This window comes from Diuraphis noxia, unplaced genomic scaffold (genome assembly GCF_037042655.1).
Source record: "Diuraphis noxia isolate RWA-SAM2 unplaced genomic scaffold, SU_Dnox_SAM2 contig0002, whole genome shotgun sequence".
NCBI classification, from domain to species: Eukaryota; Metazoa; Arthropoda; class Insecta; order Hemiptera; family Aphididae; genus Diuraphis; species Diuraphis noxia.
In genome coordinates, this window is record NW_028301712.1 from 55,259,795 (window position 1) to 55,277,778 (window position 17,984).

Here is a 17,984-nt window from a genome sequence, read left to right on the forward strand (position 1 = left end):
CTAAAACACCGACCGATAAAACACATAATTTTCTTACCTAAAAGTTTAATATTAGATCAACCGACCTTAATATCAAAATTATGGTAAACTGGTGAACAAAACTTTGCACTTAAAAACTGAGGTAAAAAACCTATGTCCATAAACTTATTATTGTGAGTAATTGTTCGGGTTTACTAATCAGGAGATAGAGACTGCACTAGTGCAGTTGCCTACTCTTAATAAATATATTTAGAAAAAAAATTGTTTTGCTTATTAAAATGAAGGCGCTCACGTTTCTCTTCTGTTTTTCATTAATATAACTCTTTAATTTTTTATACTATACAATTTTTTTATGACTAAAAAAGTAAAAATAGTAAATACCATTATCATAATTTGTTTATTTCTTCATCATCAGAATAAAAAAATTCCATGTGGTCCTGTGGTCTATACATATGTATGAGTTAATAACAATTTATTTGAAAATATCTATTTTATCTGATATACTGAATACATATATTTTTAACGGAAGTATTTTTATAGTATTTTATTTTACAATATCCAATAATTAGTTCAACATTTTTTATCACATGGAAAAAATAAATATAAATGGCAAATATAAACACTGACAATGTACGATAATTTATTAATTATGTTACATAATATATATAAGTTTACACATTTTAAAACTACAAAATCACATAAAAAGGCTCAACATAAATTAATATATTTATAAAAAGTCATAAATTATACAAAAAGGATCACAGTTAATTTTTAAATTTGATTATAAAAGAAAAATTAGGAAAACTATACTCTGATTAAAATAAGATCTAATTTGATTGTTGATTGTAGCTTTCACTACACAGCAGATATATGGATGGTACTTGGCAGGGTTAACGGACGTGCATTGCCTGACTACCGCCGAAAACACTGGTTTCAGCGCAAATATGTTCTTATTTTGAATAAGAATAAAAAAAATGTGTTAAATGATTAATTATGTCTGTGTCAGCACACCAATTGTTTTCTCTCTCTGGCTCACGCTCAACATGGACAAAACACATTTACACAGCATCGTTTTTAAGTAATCTTAGAGTAAAATTATCCATTATAAAAGAGAAAAGAAAATATTTTTGAGGGAATGACATATTGAGTTGTCTAAATATTGTTTCGAAACAATTTAAACATAATTTAAATTAATAAAATGTTATTGTTAATTTAGAAAGTTGAGTACAAAATCAAATAACAGTAAATTATGTTATTGATATATCATTCCCTCAAAAACATTGTTCTCTATCTTTTTTGTAATGGGTGATTTTACTCTAAGATTACTTAAAAACAATGAATAAACAATCATGCGTAAATGAGTTTTGTCCATGTTGAGCGTGTGCCAGAGAGAGAAAACAAATAGTGTGCCAACTCCTCTTATAGACAAAACTTAATTCTTATGCAGGTAAAACAGAATTATATGAGATAGTAAGCCCATAGCCTATGGAACACTAAAAATTAAAAGGATAATTATAATTAAGTTGAACTTTTTAGTTATTTTTAAAATACCAAACTATACGGAAAATGATTATTTTTTACACATGTTTTATAATGTTATAATTCATTTAAACTTCATCCCTAAGCTACTACCAAGTGCACTTTCCCATTGTAAGTTATCCCACCTAACTGAACCACAACTGTTACAAATGTAAAATAATCGACTTTGATCTTTAAACATATCGGCCGATAGTGGTTTTACCTGAAATGTCATAATTAAAAACTATTACAAATACTGCATTTAGTTAAATAGCTATGTAATGACTTATTTAATATTTACATCAATCATTGAATCCCCATTAGTATATCCACTAATAAGTTTACTATGAAGATCATTGGGCTTAGATGAATTATTGGTCAAACATTTTGCATTAATTGGAACATTTGTTCCTTCATCTTCCGAGTCATCTTCATCTTCATAAAAATAATTTTCTTCATAATCTTCATCAATAGATGGTGGTCTATATCTAACAGCTCTTTGATTTTGCATTATGTTAACAGAATCATAAATTTGTTTCATAACTGAGCTGTTAACAATCTCATAACTGTCACTGTTACAAATCTGAAACGATAAGAATGTAAACAGTACATAATATTAATAGGGATGAGAATGTAATACACACTTTCTCTGTATTTACTGTAGTTCAGCGGTCCTCACTAGGAATTTAGAAAGGGCCAAAAGTAATTTTTGAAAATTATTTGCAGGCCACATACATTTTTAATCACAATAATTAAAAATATAAAGATTATATGTATATATATTAGTGTTGGCCAACGATATAATTTTAATAATCAATATTGTATCTATATTTCCGATATTAATATTGATTTAAATTTTTATATAATCACAAGTTATGTTAATATATTATGAGTGTAAATTAATTATCAAATATAAATTATTTTGTACTAACTGAAAAGTATTCATCGAGTATTTATTTTAAATAAATAATTTATGAATTTAATATATTGTATTTAAATAATTACGAGGTCTCACCGCGAGTTAACAACCGGCACTGAATTTATAGTAAATTGTTTAGGGTGGTGAACTATTTATTTGAAATATATTGTAATATTCTATAATTTAGTAACTATAAAAAAATAGTAGATAAAAGTTATAAAAGTGAATATCCGTCAATTTTATTGTTTCGAGCCGATATCGCAATATTTTTAGATATCAATATCGAAATTATTCAGAAAATACCCACGATACCGATACATTGGCCAACATTAATATATTGTTAGAAAAGGGTATTGTAGGAAAAAATACATTAATGACACAAATGTTATATTTATTAAAATAGTAAATTATTAGATTGATATTGGTATTTTTTAATTTCATTTTTGATTAATTTATTTAATTAAATGTTGTTTTGATGTTTATGGACAAAATTGATTAATTTTGGTTTTTAAATTTTATTCTTAATAAGAGTAACAAGATAAGAATTAATTCAAACCATTTAAGGACAACTGTTTATCATATATATGGAAATTAAATTTTTCCAATCTATTTTATTTTTTCAAAAAATGTAGAAATTGTTTCAAAATAGTCCACGCCACGAGTTTGGCTCTTCATCGATAAGACTTTAAAAAAGTCTTCCTTAATAATATTATCTTTTGAACAAAATCTAACAAAAAGTATTAATTGCGATGTAGAGCTTATATCTAAGTTTAAAATAGAAAGATAAAATAAATAGCACAGGCTAACGACTTCTGCTGTCAAAGCCTTTACTCTTAATAATAATAATAAAATAAATAAAAATAATAAGATAAAAAGAGACATTCATTGTATGCACGAGCATAGTGGGGACCACTGCTGTAGTTAATATATGCAGTTCAATATAAATGATGGTAATATAATACACAGTTTAATCATTTTTTTATATCAATTTCTGTAATTGAAATAATTAATTTAATTATATTATTATACTGTATCAAAAATAATTATATTGAGTGAGTATTTATATATTTCAATTGAAAATAATATTTATTTCAAAACAGGAATCTTCAACTCGCAGACAACATTGATTTAAAATTTAAAACAAAAATCATAATTAATTTTACATTTCTTAATACTTTTGAGATCAAAAGATTAAATCTAACTTTCTATCTAAAATGGTTGAAAAATTCCTGACCTTAGACTTAGAGTTCGTTTAAATATTTATACTGCTTTACCTGACAACGGCTATTCAGATCTTCTTTTTTCACAACAATTTTGAAAAAATTCAACACTTCTTGTACTTGGTCATCCAAATTATGATTTTGAACACAATAACATTGACCAGCATGTAATTGTTCAGCTACCTATAGAAAAAAGTTGATTCATAGTTATGTTCTTTTTTTTGGTATTTAATATAATAAGCTTACCTTTGAAAATGCATGTCCAAAAGCAATAAAATGTAAATTGTCTGTTTTGATTAAATTCACTATATGATGGCAATCGTTAATTTTTGATCTTTCAACAATGGAAGTACTAATACCACATTTACGTAAACGTTCAGCTAGTTTCTCTAATGTGTATGGTACCAAAAATTTGAAATGCTTAACACAAGAAACATGAGTATGAGGTGACTTGGATTTTATATTAGTAGTCGGCACTTTCTAAAATCAAAAATAGATAAATTTATGACACAATGTTATATGTTTTATACTTTTGTTAATAAGTTAAATTAATTTACTATTTTCATTACATACATATTTATGTTTTTTATGTTTTGGTTTAGGTTTCAACATATCTGGATGTTCATTATTTGATATTTTGTGACACACTTCATCAAATGGAATATTGTTGGCTTCACATTTTGTTTTGAATAAATTGTAAATTTCTAATAAACAATAAGCGTCCAGAGCTGAAAATTAAATAAATTAAATTCAAATATTATTCTTTTTTAACTAATATGACAATTTTTTTTAATATTGTTGATTAATAGCAATACTTAAGACATTAACAGGTTAAGTCACAAAATTTGAAAAAAAAATATTGTTTACCATTATAATTTTTTAGTATAGCGGTTCCCAAACTGTGCATCGCAAGCACATTCTAAGTGCACCGCGGTCTATAGCCCTATGGCTCATAATAAATAATATAAAATGTATAGAATTTATTTGTTCAGTCTTTTATGGTGTTCATAGCAGGGTATTATAGCTATATATGGTCCAAAAAAAAGGACACTGCAGAAAAAAATAAGTTTGGGAACCACTATTCTAATGTATACTTTTTGTCTTTTACATTTTTAATTTAATGTTAATTATTTAATATTGTTATTTTTTTTTATGTATAAAACATAATTTCTAACTTTTAGTATTACTTATAAATATTTAAAATCATATGTGGGGAATTTGAGTCAAATATGCAATTACATTCACATGAATTTCAAATTTGTTTTGTAAATAGTTGCTTTACTAGGTTAAAAAAAAAATTAAACAATTTATCTTGAAATATATTTATTTTTTTATGAATCTTTAGGTAGGTTAAAAAAAATGATAAATATAGTATAAAAACAAAAAATCTAATATAAATTTGTTATAGTTTCAAGTTAAGTGCTTAATAAAATAAAAACAATGAGTATTTTACATTTAATAAATCTCTCAGTATAGTTACCAGCATATTTAATTTGATCTGAACGTAATGGTATTTTTTCCCAATTTGAAAACTGCTCAGTCTTATTTAATGGCCTTCCAAAACATAATTTTACTAAATCGGAAAGACTATTATAAGTTATGTCTTCATTTGGACCTAAAACATTAATTAAATTAACCATAAACTAATATTTTTTAACCAAATATAAATATATTGACTAGGATGTCAGCCCACTATTGTTCTCTATCTGACAAATGCAGAATATTATAACAAATTAGAATGCAGGAGAACCAACCATGTGATGTAAACTCCAGTATTAAAGTGAATTGATTTATTTTCAAACTTAAAGTTCCTTAATATTATACGTATTTATATATTGAATATGAGCATTTTTTAATTTAAATAATATTTGACATACACAAAACTTGCATATACATTAAAACAGCATGAAATGGTTGATGTAAAACCACAAATAATTTTCAAAATTTGAAGTTTGAGTATAAATAAATACATTATAAGTACTTTAATTAATTATAATAGTTAAGTTAGCAGCACAAGGTTGATTTTCTAAAAACAAATTTGTTATGTAGAGGGTAGGCCAGAGAAAAAATAAAGAGTGTGTTAACATCCTGTTGAGGATAAATATAAAATTGCAGCATTTATAATGAATTTATATGTACTTTGAAACGGAAGTTGAAAATTCCATTTGGTTTCTAGTTCTTTCCATAACAACTTAATATCAACAAAACCAGGCCCGTGGAGTTGTATATTATCAATTGGTAACGAAGATCTAATCATTGATGCATCTCCTTTCCATTCAAAACCTGATAAAAATAATAATAAATAATGAATAATTAAAAATTACACAACTAACAACAATTTTAACATATTAAGTCATACAACAAAAGATAAAAATAAAAAATTTAAAAATCTATAGGTATTTCATCTCGACTTAACAATAATAAACTATAAAAATATTAAAACGAATATTGATTAATATTTGATGCGTACTTGCCTAATTTCAATATATTTATATTGCTGAATATGTTCATTGAAAATTCTTGCCAATGAAGCTTAAAATTTTCAGCTGGTTGCAGTTGGGGTAAATGAAATATGTAAATTGAATCAATAGTAGCTAGCTGAATGGATGCTAAATCACTTTTATCACTTGTTAGTTCTGGTTTCCATTCACAGTCCAAACCGAAAACATCCAAATGTGCATCAAATAACTCAATGTTAATTTTATCTAAAAATTCATTAAACTTTGATGCACAATCAATTATATGAATTTGTTTATCAGGCAATGATAAGTCATGATATTCTATAGTATTGTATTCTTCAGTTGGTATTGATATATTGATACCAGCACTCCTATCAATCAATAATGTATAAATTAATTAATTAATTGTACATTATACATTCTTATGTTTTAACTAACGCGTTTTCACAGTAAAGTAACTCTTGTTGTATGGATGGTGGCAATAATGATGGGTCAATGGCAAATAATTGGGCAAAATAAATACACTCTTGAATATCTCCAAAATTTTCTAACATCTTGACAACTTCCAACATCATTGTTTCATCATCGCCAATTGATTCTAACGCCATTTCTCTCCAAGCATGGATTCCTTTAACATAAAAGTTATGATAATATACTTTAGACATAAACCTTAATCAATAATTTACCAGTAGCGCCAGATTGATAACGACGGAACAAGTATACTAAAGCTCCCTTCTTCTTTTGTCTAGTAATGTTAGGAGCCAACTCGTTTGGAATGTTATATTTTTTCATTATTCGTGATAGATTTGTTTTGATTTGATTTTTATTAGAAAAATTATTATTTGATTGTGTAACATTTAGACGCCTGAAATAATATTTTCCAATTACTGAGAATTTTTGGCAAAAGATTATTGAAATATAAATATAGAAAAATAATTAAAATCCTTACTTAGCTAAGAAGTATAAGCAATCATCATTCTCTACTAATAGATCATCAAGATATTTTACCAAAGCTGTTTGTTGAAATTGAGTAGTCATTAAAAATTCTTCTGTTACACACACCAAATTCATAAAAAACAATGGAAGTAAAAAATCTTCTACGCTAAATCTATCTTGTATATTCAAACTCATACTAGCATAACAGGCCTATAAATTAAATTAGAAATGTTAAATACTGCTGACACACTCAAGTAATATTTTAATTGTAAAATATTTGTAATTTGCCTCTTTAAATCTTTTTTGTTTAATCGATTCCCTAATTAATTCTTCCATACAATCTAAACGTGTATTACACTTGAAAATTTTAACAATGGTGTTAATCGTGTTTAAGTTTATTTTTTTTTCAAGTATCATTTTAAATGCTTGAATTTTCAATTCGTCAGTTAAAACATGTTCATATTCACTTTCGTTACATTTTATCCATTTGTAAAATTCTTCTGTTACTGTAATTAATAAAATTGTTTTAATATAATAGACTTGGTAATTAAAAAACAATGTTGAATTAACTTACTAGTATGAGCCATTGAGCTAGCTTTACCCTTGAGTCTGTCTTCTGATATGACATTTATCAATTGCAATAAGGAGTTGTACGGATCAGGACTGGATTTAAAAAAACTTCTCAATGTATCAGTTAAAACTTTACTTTGTTTCCCTGCAAACAAATAGAAATTAATTAAACTCATACAATAATGTAAACTAAAATAAAATTGTTTAAGTATACAATTAATATTATTTAACATTAATGACAATAATAAATGAGTCAATGACAGAATTATGTTAAGCACACTCACAAGTAGCCCAAATACTCTGAATATGCCTGGCAATGCGTTCAACCTCCGGCTCAAATCTCTGCACTGGTTCAAAATGTGTGACTGGTGAAACATAAGTGTTTGATGTTGTTGAAGTGCTACCAAAATCGTAATTAGAGAAGCGTATCTGAGTATCACTGTTCATCTTCCTTATGGATTGGTTTGAAGATGGCCCAGCAGGCCTGAAATTGGTGAAGTTAGAAGCTGGTGCATTGCAACTGTTTTCGTTCCAACGCCCAGCCATGATCAGTCTTCGTGATGTAGTAGGTACCAACGCACTAATGTCAAGATAACAGAATCAGCAAAACAATTGACGACGAGATGAGAACTATAGCTAATAACTGCAACTAAATCACTGTTAGTTATAAACAAAAAGTTTAACGATATTCAAACAGAAAGATAATATTATTGCCACATAAGAATGTTCTCAACGAACGGACTAATTCAGCACCTTCAAAGGCGACAGAACTTGTGGCTGGTACTCACCAAAACCAAACTGTCAACCACAAAGACCTGAGTGTTGATATTATCGCGTCAGAGGCGACTCAACGACTGCTGTCATAGAATCACAATTCATAGAATAGATTTTGAATTTCAAAAATCAAAATATTGAGTAAATGAAATCTTACTCTGTTATACAATAAATTATAATAAACAGAATTAACTATTATTATTGTTGTTATATTTTATTATCTAAGGGTGATTACCACACAACTACACAAGGTTTTTATCACAGACCAGACATCATTGTTAATTTATGTGATATGGACCACGGACTAAGATTAACTATGTGTGTATTTTTTTTTATACTTTTATAGACAGTCCGCGACCGGAAACGACAAGATGGGAGGGTGATAACTGGGTGGGGGCTGCAAAAAGTTCCCCCGATATCACTAACAACTAACAAGGTCCGTTGAATATTTTCAGCGCTACCTGTAGTTTATTTTGGACTTTCGTCCATTTTCCAATTGTACATACTTTCGTGCATAGGTGCAAATTGGGAGGGAGCCTTAGAGGGTATTAGCACCCCCAATTTTAAAATCAGTTTCCTCAAATAATGTTCGTGCTTATTATTTATATGGTATTAAAAACTTCTCCTATACAAAAAAATAAATAAAATGCATAGCTTAAGCATCACTAGTTTTTTTTTTTTTATTGAAACTGCGCTTAATTAATACGCTTTCTAAGCTACGACTGACAATTTTTTTTATAGCTCGTTCCATTCCATTTGGTATTTACCACAGATTTATGTTATCTTTAAAGCTTGCATACCACATAGATAATTTATTATAGATTTATATTATCTATGGCATATCGTGGTTTTTGCTCGATGATATTGCCCAGTGCCCGCATTATGATAACAGTCTCAAAACAATGTTGGTCACCTATAATGCCATATGATCATTTTTTCACCTGATAACCTTTTATACATTTTATTTTTCTGCCATATTCTTATCAATCCGTGACTAAGTTTTCATTTTATAATATTTTTGGAATTTGTAAAAATAATTTTCGTTTTTCTTAAGTTTTTGAAAAATTTAAAAATGATTGCTTTTCGTAGATTTTATAGTAGCAATTCGGCGGTGACCCCTAGTGGCCCATCCAGTGAAACTGGTGGTGCATTACCAATAGATTTGGAAGGAAGACATAGATTTGTAAGACAACGACTTACTAATATGACAGATGAAGAAAGAGCTTTCCGTAGAAAATTCTTACACGACCAACACTTGTCTCATGATGAACCGGTTGCTGTCCCAGAAATGTACCAAGAATTGTATAATCCAATTAGACGTGCATTCAGAGCACCCATGAATGTATTTCAAGAATTTTTGGCCCCAAAAATTGTAAGTATACCATTGAAAAAATTGGATAAAAACGTAACAACTTATTTATTATTTAATTAATTAAGTTATTTTTAAGTGAAAATGTTTTTATAATTAAACAATTAGTAGTTGGGTACCTATTTGTTTACTATAATCTAAATTTCAATTAATTCATTTATATGTGCAGTTGCATTTATTCAATTTCTTGTCACATAAAGAAAATGCAACAACTTTGTCATATTACTATATTGATGTTCGTTTCATGACAGACACTCCCAAATTTACTACTTATATTTATAGAAACTTAATGGTTTATGTGGCATTGTGCACCAAATCACTTGAAAAAAGTTACATAATTAAAGTTTATAAGATACATTTGTATAAGTTTTAATTAGTCACTGTTTCTATCAAATACAATTTTATAAATTAACTTTTTTACTGGTATTATTTAAGCTTAGCATGAGGTAGATACTATTTGTTATGTATAATTAATCAATAACTTATCAGATTGTTTTTCCATTTAGGGCGAAAGAACTGCTTTCAATGTACGGTTTTTAACAGGCAAAGCATTGATGGGACTCGCTATTGTTTATGCTGGTACATACTACGTTCTTTACAACACAAATGTAAGTTTTAGTTAAAATTTTATAAAATTCCTCATTTAAATCATATAATATTCTATGTCCCATATAGTGTATTTGTAAATTAGAGTTTTTTTTTAATATTCATTTTACTTTTGTTAGGTATTTTAATTCTCAATGTAATACAAGCTTACAAAAAAAAAATGTATAACATAATAACCACCAACATTTTAAACTTCTCTTTAACAATACTCAATAAGGTTAATGTTTTATAAGTCTTCTCAGTAATGAAAATACCCTTTTTGCGTCAAATATTAATTACCCTCTCTATTTAACATTCATTTTATGAATTATTTTATTTTTTTATTAAAATAACTTTCTTAGTTGAGTAAATTTCAAAAAAAAAAAAAAAAAATAAGACAAATTTTTATTAATTACTTTTAATTTTTTAATCACTGATAAAAAAATATCAAGTTATCAATCATAATACTATTTTTAAATCATTGAAATATACCTAAAATAATATTATCAATATATTTAACAAATATATATTGTTCTATATAAGAAAGGCATAATACACGATTAATAATTATATTAACACTTCTCCTGTGCTCTATTTGTAAGTTACTTAAAATTTTTAACACATATTACCTATAATATAGTTTGCTGAATCAAAAAAAAAAAAACAATCATGCTAATGTTTCTGTTGAAATGGCCTTCTTACACCCACCCCTCAATTTATAACTGTTACCATTAAAATCTAAGATCAAATAAACATTTATATTTTTATGTGAAGACTTGGGAGAGAAAATCAGGATGGAGAATACATGAATCTCGTTCTCAGTGTGTGCCAGGAGATCCAGATTTTCCAAGAGTTTCAGACCGCACTCTACCCAAACATTACGCAGATAGAGGATTCAGCAGTTCTCCAATATAATGAAGCAAGAACTTAAATTGTTTTTTATTATTTTGTTGCTTGCTAATTATTTAATTGAGATTAAATGTAGAAAAAATATATTAATAAAATCTTTATATATTATATTTACATAGGTATTTTATTGGTAATGTACTTATAAATTATACTAAAAAGCTAGTCTACTAGGCTCCATATCAATAGAATTAAATTCTAAAATGTTTGGTAAACCGTTTTTATTGATTTTGTAGGAATAAACCATGATTCGTCTCGCCAAAAACATTCTACTTATGTAATCCTGAAACAAATAGATTATAAAATACACAATACTTTAAAAATTCCCATGTTTAAAAATAATTACTTGCCTCTATATTTCCATGTATAATAAGTAAATTATATTTTCTTTTAAGAGTGTCAATATTTTCATAAGAAATCCCCATATCTTTACGTTTTATACTATTTATTGGGTTAACTAAAATTGTCCTGCCACATAATAATGCTGGTTCTAGGGCTAATAAATTAACTTCTACCTATAATAATAATCAGTAAATATAAATTAGTCATATTATTATTGTTGTTATGGTCATTACTTATTGGGAAATAAAAAAGATTTTTACTTACATCAACTAAACAATCATTCTTACTTATGTCCAATAAAATAATCACAAGATCTGCATAAACATTGGACAGTGTAGAAAGTGCAGATTTTACAGTTTGTGCCTTGTGCACTTGAATTTTAGAAATATGGTTGTTTTCATGATATTCAACCAATGCTTCTGTCAATTGAGTACTCCAGTTGGAATTTCCAATCATCTGATTAAAAAAATTGTTTGAATCATTATTTTATAGGAATTTTTCAAAATACTATAATTTAATACAAGTCTTACAAGTATAGAAAATGGATGTTTAGTTGCCGCTTTAGCGCTACACTTGAAAACATTTTGTTCACTTTTGTCTGACCAAGATGAAGTGCTACTTGCTGACATTTCTAAATTGTCTTGACCAAGATACTTAAATAAAAAAAAGTAATTTAAGTCACTCGTTTCAAATTTTTTTGTTGTTCTCACTTGAAATATAAGACTTAAGATAATGATATGACAAAGTTCAAGCAATTAAAAAAAGAATCGCAAGGTTAATCAATCATATCGTAGAATGAGACGATCATTAATTATATTATTAAATTAGAATTTAAGTAGTATTTAAAATCTAGCAAAAATCACAAGTACACTATGAGTTGCGTCTTACAAACATTTAATTTAACCGCAAGATAATAGCAATCAGTACTCATATTAAACAAATAACAATAGTGAATACTAAATAATATAATATATTACTATATCATATTAAATATGAATAGAAGAGACTGTAATGTCTGCAATGCAATCACAATGAAAATGAACACTCACTGGTGAAGTGGTGACTGGAGTACTGGTCACTGGACAGTCGTCTCAAAGATAGCAGTTAATTTAAATTCTGAAACCGAAATTCGTAATGTTGTTTATTGTTTACCGAATACCAAATACCAATACTTGAAGTAGGTAGAATTAACATTCTAGGCTACGCCCCACGAACCAAGATAATATGATAAACTGTGGTAACATAATGGTTCGTATTGGTATGTACATAGAATTCTATGGTATGTATAATTGGGCAGGCCGTCAATATTAGCGCCGGAGTGGCGGAGTGCCGGACACCAAATTAAAGGTTCCTCATACCATTCTAAATATTGAGAATTATTTTATTTTGGTTACACTGTATAAAATGATATTTTTTTATCAACTTTAAAACAACAAAAAATTGATCGGCTTATCATTTAAAGATAATATTTTTTCTCTCTTGCGAAATAATATTGTATAATAATACTAATACATAAAATTCAATATTGTGAATGACAAATGTAAGAGATGTGAACGATATGTAGTGAATGCAGAACATTATGTCAGTATCCTATATTGGTATGTTACGTGTGTGCTTAATGAAACAATTACTGTTAAAATTATTTAATTATGGGAGGAAATTAAGCAAGTATTATCATTAGACTGTAATTAATTCACAATTCAAATTTGATACAATAGCTTATTAATTGTTAATACATTCAAATTAAGCTATTTAATATCAAATACATATTTCATGTTGTAAAAGATAATTTTTTGTTAAACCAGGTAATAGATATCAAGTAATACCATAGTTGTTTATAAATCTATTAACCTATTGTATTAAAACTGAATGTTTCAGCTGAATTAATAATTAATCTGACAATAAAATTGACTAGTTATGAGAGATCCTCAGAGTTTAGAAACAAATAGATTGTCAACTACTTCAATGAGCAACAGTACTTCAATAGACGAAGAACATGTATGTAAGCTGGTTCTTTACATGGAAATACCAAGTATCAAGTAAGACATAATTAGTTATTAAATAATAATTGTATAAGTATCTATTTGGCTTATATAGTTAGATATGTTAACTAGATTGTTCAAATAAGTTTCAAAGATTAATATTTGTTGTAATTATCTTCTATATAATATGATAGACCTGAAATTTACGAGTATTTAGTAGTGTGTAAACTGTAGTGTCTTCCCTAAATGAGTAAGGGTAATTTTTTTCTGACAAAATACTTTTAAATCCATTTTCCAAATTTAGCTCTTTTGTTCTCCATTTGATTATATAACCAAGTAAAAAATGCAATATTAACTTTTATTAGGTAATTTATATTAATGTAGTTTAATTAGCTAATTAATTATAATTACTATTCAAATATTAAGTGATAATAATTTACCATGTGAATAAGAATAATATGTAAATTTATGTGTTTATTGTGTTATTTTATAGCGTTCGTGTATGGGATGTAGTAATACTTATTCCTAACCTAATATTCATGATGTACTTAGTGACCAAGTTTAGTCGTGCCAGATTAAAACTACGAGCTGCTAATAGTCCTATTTTTTTTACATTCTACTGTTTGGTAAACAATTTGTACTATTATTCTTATAAAACATTTGTTTATTTAAATGATGATATCATATTTTTTACAAAATTTTCAGTTTTACTAATAGTTATTTAACAATATATTTAGGTTTTATTCAATGTATTTACAAGTATACTAAGATGCCTAATATCAATGACACTCAATTTTAGTAATTTGGCTGCTGATTCCATCAATATTACTCTTTGGATTTTAGTCAAATGTTTCTTTTTGGCTACTGAAATGAGTGTGGTAGTATTTGCCTTAGCTTTTGGTTAGTAAAACAATAAATATTCTTAATTTTCAGGAGTTTTGAATAATTTAAGTAGAACTACCACTATTTATATTATAATTAATAAATTATTAAAATAAAACAAAAATGAGTTAGTCATTTGTTAAACAACTGAGATTTAGTTACCAATTTTATGTTCATTACAGGTCATATGGAAAGTAGAAGCAGTATAAGATATGTACTAATTACAACATCATTTATTTCATTAGCTTATTCTGTTAGTCAAGGAGCACTGGAAATTTTTATGCCAGACTCCATTTTTAGAATCAATTCGAAGGATTTAAATTTATTTGGTCATGGTGGTATTGTTTTTTGGTTGATTAGTTCTGTCATTTTTACTATGGTAATATATTAAATATATGAACTGATTTAAATTTTGTTCATCATTATTTATTTATTTATTTTATTTTACAGCTATATTTGCTCATATTGGTATTGCCTCAAACTAGACTTCGAGAGAAACTTGCATTACCAGGTTAATAGTTTTGTTATTATTAGTATTGAAAGGTTTCATTAGCTACCCACGTGTCTTTAGTTTCTTTATGAAGAAAAATAATTATGAACATATTTATTTTTTAAGTTATATTGTACCTTTACCTGTCCTAGTCATATACCGAATTCACACATAGTAAAAAATAGTAGTTTAATAGTACAACAGATGTACTTAATTTACAATGCCCATTTTACTCTATGGTGCATTGCATACATAATTGAGGTTATTATATTATTATTAGGTGCATATAATATAATTATCAATAATTTTCTTTTACATCTCAACATATGGTAGATCAGGGATGGCGAACCTTTTGATAACTGCGTGTCAAATCAAAATGTTTGGTTTGATTTTATTTACTTCACGCGTCAGAAACTTAGCAGACTTTTTTTTTTTTATTAAAAAATAATAATAAACATTTACGTTTTATTATATCATTTTTATTAGTAAAATTGTGAAACAAAATGTTAGACGCCTTTACAAAAACTTCTTTTAAGTATTCTCAGTCAGAAAGTGGCTTACCATGCTGCGGAATGCAATGCTACACAGAATAACTAGCGGCTAATAAATTATTATTTTGTTTGAATACCACTTTAAATTTGTTTGATTGACTTCCAAAAAATTTTACTTTTTGATAAATCAATTCTAAATTTTCTTCAGCCGATAGAGAATATATGTTATTATGAACTGTCTCGAAATGTCTTAAAATTGGAACTACGGCTTACAACTATTTTGTTACTCAAGCAACATAGTACCTTATTATTGTTTTGAATTACACCAAAATCCACTGTCCACTGTTCGTGGAATAATCTTCCACTACCACTTTTTTCTGGATTCAGTTTAAATTTTTTGAACATCTTTATTCTATAAATTTAGAAATGGTATTAAACTGCCAACGGTTAAACGTGAATTATAGTGAGTAAGCCTGAAACAATATTGAATAGGTTGGTTAAAATAGTCGTCGTGTAAGACATCCGAAACTATCTGTTGATGACTGTGGACTGTTCTGTTGTACTTATGTTTGTTAACGTATACGCGATAAACAAATTTATTGATAATCAAATCGTTTCGTTTTTGAGCTTAGGGAATGGGAAAGTACAGATTACAATATCTAACGATATATTCCAATAATAAGTTAAAAATAGTTTCAAATTATCATTAATTTTTTTGGAAAGTAAAGTAAAAATTATGAATAATATTTAAATTGGGATATCACACGCGTGATATAGGTTTGCCATCCCTATGGTAGATGATAAAGGTAAACTACTTCAGTCTATAATATTATTATGAGCATATAATTATAGCTATGTTCTAAGTTTTTAATTTTAAACTTAAACTTGTGTCATAATAAGATATTTTTAAATAATTAAATAATAATATATGCAGTGGAATCCCTCGATACCTCAGTCACAAGAAATCAAAAAAAATAAAAATACAACAAATCAAAACTTTAAGTTATTGAGATAATTTAAATTATCAAATGAATGATTGACTGAAAAAAAATTGATATACCTACATAAACTTAGAGGTGCTGAGATTTCACTGTATTAAAATTGAAAAATTCTATGACATATCATCCCAGATCATAAATAATCTTACTCCTAGTGTATTCCCTAAGTTGCTTTTAAGATACTTAAACTCTGCTCTGTTTTAATTTTGGTATCTATTTGGATTCTGTTTTAATTTAAAAAAACTATAAATCCTTTAATTTATTGGAAATATGTTAAGTACTTTAAAATTCTTGTTATTGGAAATGAAAATCTCCTAAAAATATAATATTTCATCATACTTTAAACTTGTAATACTTTTTATTGGTTGCATAAAACTCAAGTAATTTAATATTGTTATAATAATTATCGATAAAAACATATTTTCAGTATTTTATTATTGTGTATTTATTCCTAAAGATTAACAATTTATGTATTTATATTTCAGTAAACCGGTCATTTTATGTATATGTATCACTTTTAGCACAATTAAATGGTATTGGTTCTATTGGCTGTGCATTTTTGTTACTAAAAATTACAGAAGGACTTTGTATTGTTGATGTAACAACATTTCTATATTTTACACTATTCACACCTCTAGTCTACATAACATTTTTGAGCTCATTCTTCAGGTAAATATTAATTTAAGTTAAAAAATGATATAATCACTATACAGTTTAATAATTTATTAATATGAAATTTATTTTATCTTAGTGTATCTCAATCAAGCATTATGTTTTCTTATAAAGCACAAAACGATGATCATGTTGAAGAAGATACTGTATCATTACCTCATCAACCTTCATTTTCATCTTTAAAAACTGATTCAGACTATATTTATCAGGTAAATACAAAAAGAATGATTATTTTATTAACTTTGGCACTAAACAAGCTTAATAATTCTTTGAGATCTACTTAAAGCTTATTAAAATACATTTAGACAACACAATATTTATTATTAGTTGTATGTCAAGTGTTATCATTTGATATTTTCCTGCTAAATGTTTTTTTTTTTACTATTATTATTTTACAGACAGATAATATATACAACAACACTCGTTTTTCTGTTAGTGACAGACAAATAGCAAATCCGTTGTATAATGCATCATTACAAAGTCCTGATAGCATTACTGGTTATAGCATGGATGAGCAAACTATTGACATTGAAGAACAAAAAAAGTAATAATGTGTATAGTTTTAAAATATTTTTCTGGTGTTCCTGTGTTTGCTTTAATATTTTAATATTTTTACTACCTAGTTGATTAAGTTGTGTAATAGATAATTTTATAATATATTTTTAAAATATAATTTAGTCAATTTAATTAATTAGTGAAATTACCGTCACAATTATAAATTACTCAATTATTTAATTGTTACTTAATCTTCTGAGATCTTTTTTTTTATTATTATTTTATTATTATTCTAAATTTATAACTTTCTGTGGAGTATTATATAATTTTATAGTACGATAAATTGTGATTTATTTTTGTTTAAACTATAATATCCAATATATATTATTTATGAGAA

The 17,984-nt window shown here is 26.5% G+C and overlaps 4 protein-coding genes across 6 annotated transcripts; 2 read left to right on the forward strand and 2 right to left on the reverse strand.

The window, feature by feature from the left end:
• Positions 1–595: 595 nt before the first annotated feature.
• Positions 596–8,709, reverse strand: Nbr (exonuclease mut-7 homolog). The gene is made up of 15 exons (XM_089221683.1): positions 8,390–8,709; positions 7,886–8,181; positions 7,606–7,746; positions 7,320–7,537; positions 7,045–7,241; positions 6,782–6,960; positions 6,534–6,723; positions 6,111–6,466; positions 5,776–5,919; positions 5,117–5,251; positions 4,210–4,364; positions 3,883–4,116; positions 3,691–3,819; positions 1,799–2,080; positions 596–1,720 (listed from the first exon to the last, which is right to left on the reverse strand). Exons 2-15 carry the CDS (start codon positions 8,145–8,147, stop codon positions 1,583–1,585), a joined length of 2,760 nt encoding a protein of 919 aa, XP_089077809.1. The 5' UTR covers positions 8,148–8,181; positions 8,390–8,709; the 3' UTR covers positions 596–1,582.
• A 646-nt stretch (positions 8,710–9,355) lies between these two features.
• Positions 9,356–11,348, forward strand: ND-B17 (NADH dehydrogenase (ubiquinone) B17 subunit). Its single transcript, XM_089221690.1, has 3 exons — positions 9,356–9,747; positions 10,251–10,352; positions 11,104–11,348. The coding sequence occupies exons 1-3, from the start codon at positions 9,448–9,450 to the stop codon at positions 11,242–11,244; spliced, it is 543 nt and encodes a 180-aa protein (XP_089077816.1). The 5' UTR covers positions 9,356–9,447; the 3' UTR covers positions 11,245–11,348.
• Positions 11,321–12,791, reverse strand: LOC107172161 (uncharacterized). 2 transcript variants are annotated; one of them, XM_015522443.2, is made up of 5 exons: positions 12,627–12,791; positions 12,108–12,230; positions 11,842–12,033; positions 11,586–11,750; positions 11,321–11,518 (listed from the first exon to the last, which is right to left on the reverse strand). In XM_015522443.2, the coding sequence occupies exons 2-5, from the start codon at positions 12,204–12,206 to the stop codon at positions 11,390–11,392; spliced, it is 585 nt and encodes a 194-aa protein (XP_015377929.1). In that variant the 5' UTR covers positions 12,207–12,230; positions 12,627–12,791; the 3' UTR covers positions 11,321–11,389. The 2 variants fall into 2 exon arrangements, with proteins under 2 accessions (XP_015377929.1, XP_015377930.1); XM_015522444.2 differs by lacking the exon at positions 12,627–12,791 and adding an exon at positions 12,288–12,544.
• A 238-nt stretch (positions 12,792–13,029) lies between these two features.
• Positions 13,030–17,984, forward strand: LOC107172164 (transmembrane protein adipocyte-associated 1 homolog). 2 transcript variants are annotated; one of them, XM_089221689.1, is made up of 9 exons: positions 13,030–13,175; positions 13,456–13,616; positions 14,053–14,185; positions 14,297–14,459; positions 14,624–14,820; positions 14,892–14,952; positions 16,906–17,089; positions 17,172–17,301; positions 17,491–17,984. In XM_089221689.1, exons 2-9 carry the CDS (start codon positions 13,495–13,497, stop codon positions 17,638–17,640), a joined length of 1,140 nt encoding a protein of 379 aa, XP_089077815.1. In that variant the 5' UTR covers positions 13,030–13,175; positions 13,456–13,494; the 3' UTR covers positions 17,641–17,984. The 2 variants fall into 2 exon arrangements, with proteins under 2 accessions (XP_089077815.1, XP_089077814.1); XM_089221688.1 differs by having other exon boundaries at positions 13,057–13,382.

Coding starts and splice junctions, on each gene's coding strand:
- Nbr (XM_089221683.1), bottom strand. CDS start 8,147: ATGGCTGGGCGTTGGAACGAAAACAGTTGCAATGCACCAGCTTCTAAC. Junction 6,724..6,781: donor TTATCAATCTGGCGCTACTG/GTAAATTATTGA, acceptor TTTATGTTAAAG/GAATCCATGCTTGGAGAGAA. Junction 6,467..6,533: donor TTACTTTACTGTGAAAACGC/GTTAGTTAAAAC, acceptor ATTGATTGATAG/GAGTGCTGGTATCAATATAT.
- LOC107172161 (XM_015522443.2), bottom strand. CDS start 12,206: ATGTCAGCAAGTAGCACTTCATCTTGGTCAGACAAAAGTGAACAAAAT. Junction 12,034..12,107: donor AACATCCATTTTCTATACTT/GTAAGACTTGTA, acceptor TTTTTTAATCAG/ATGATTGGAAATTCCAACTG. Junction 11,519..11,585: donor TTATACATGGAAATATAGAG/GCAAGTAATTAT, acceptor TATTTGTTTCAG/GATTACATAAGTAGAATGTT.
- ND-B17 (XM_089221690.1), top strand. CDS start 9,448: ATGATTGCTTTTCGTAGATTTTATAGTAGCAATTCGGCGGTGACCCCT. Junction 9,748..10,250: donor AATTTTTGGCCCCAAAAATT/GTAAGTATACCA, acceptor TTTTCCATTTAG/GGCGAAAGAACTGCTTTCAA. Junction 10,353..11,103: donor ACGTTCTTTACAACACAAAT/GTAAGTTTTAGT, acceptor TTTTATGTGAAG/ACTTGGGAGAGAAAATCAGG.
- LOC107172164 (XM_089221689.1), top strand. CDS start 13,495: ATGAGAGATCCTCAGAGTTTAGAAACAAATAGATTGTCAACTACTTCA. Junction 17,090..17,171: donor TTTTTGAGCTCATTCTTCAG/GTAAATATTAAT, acceptor ATTTTATCTTAG/TGTATCTCAATCAAGCATTA. Junction 17,302..17,490: donor ATTCAGACTATATTTATCAG/GTAAATACAAAA, acceptor ATTATTTTACAG/ACAGATAATATATACAACAA.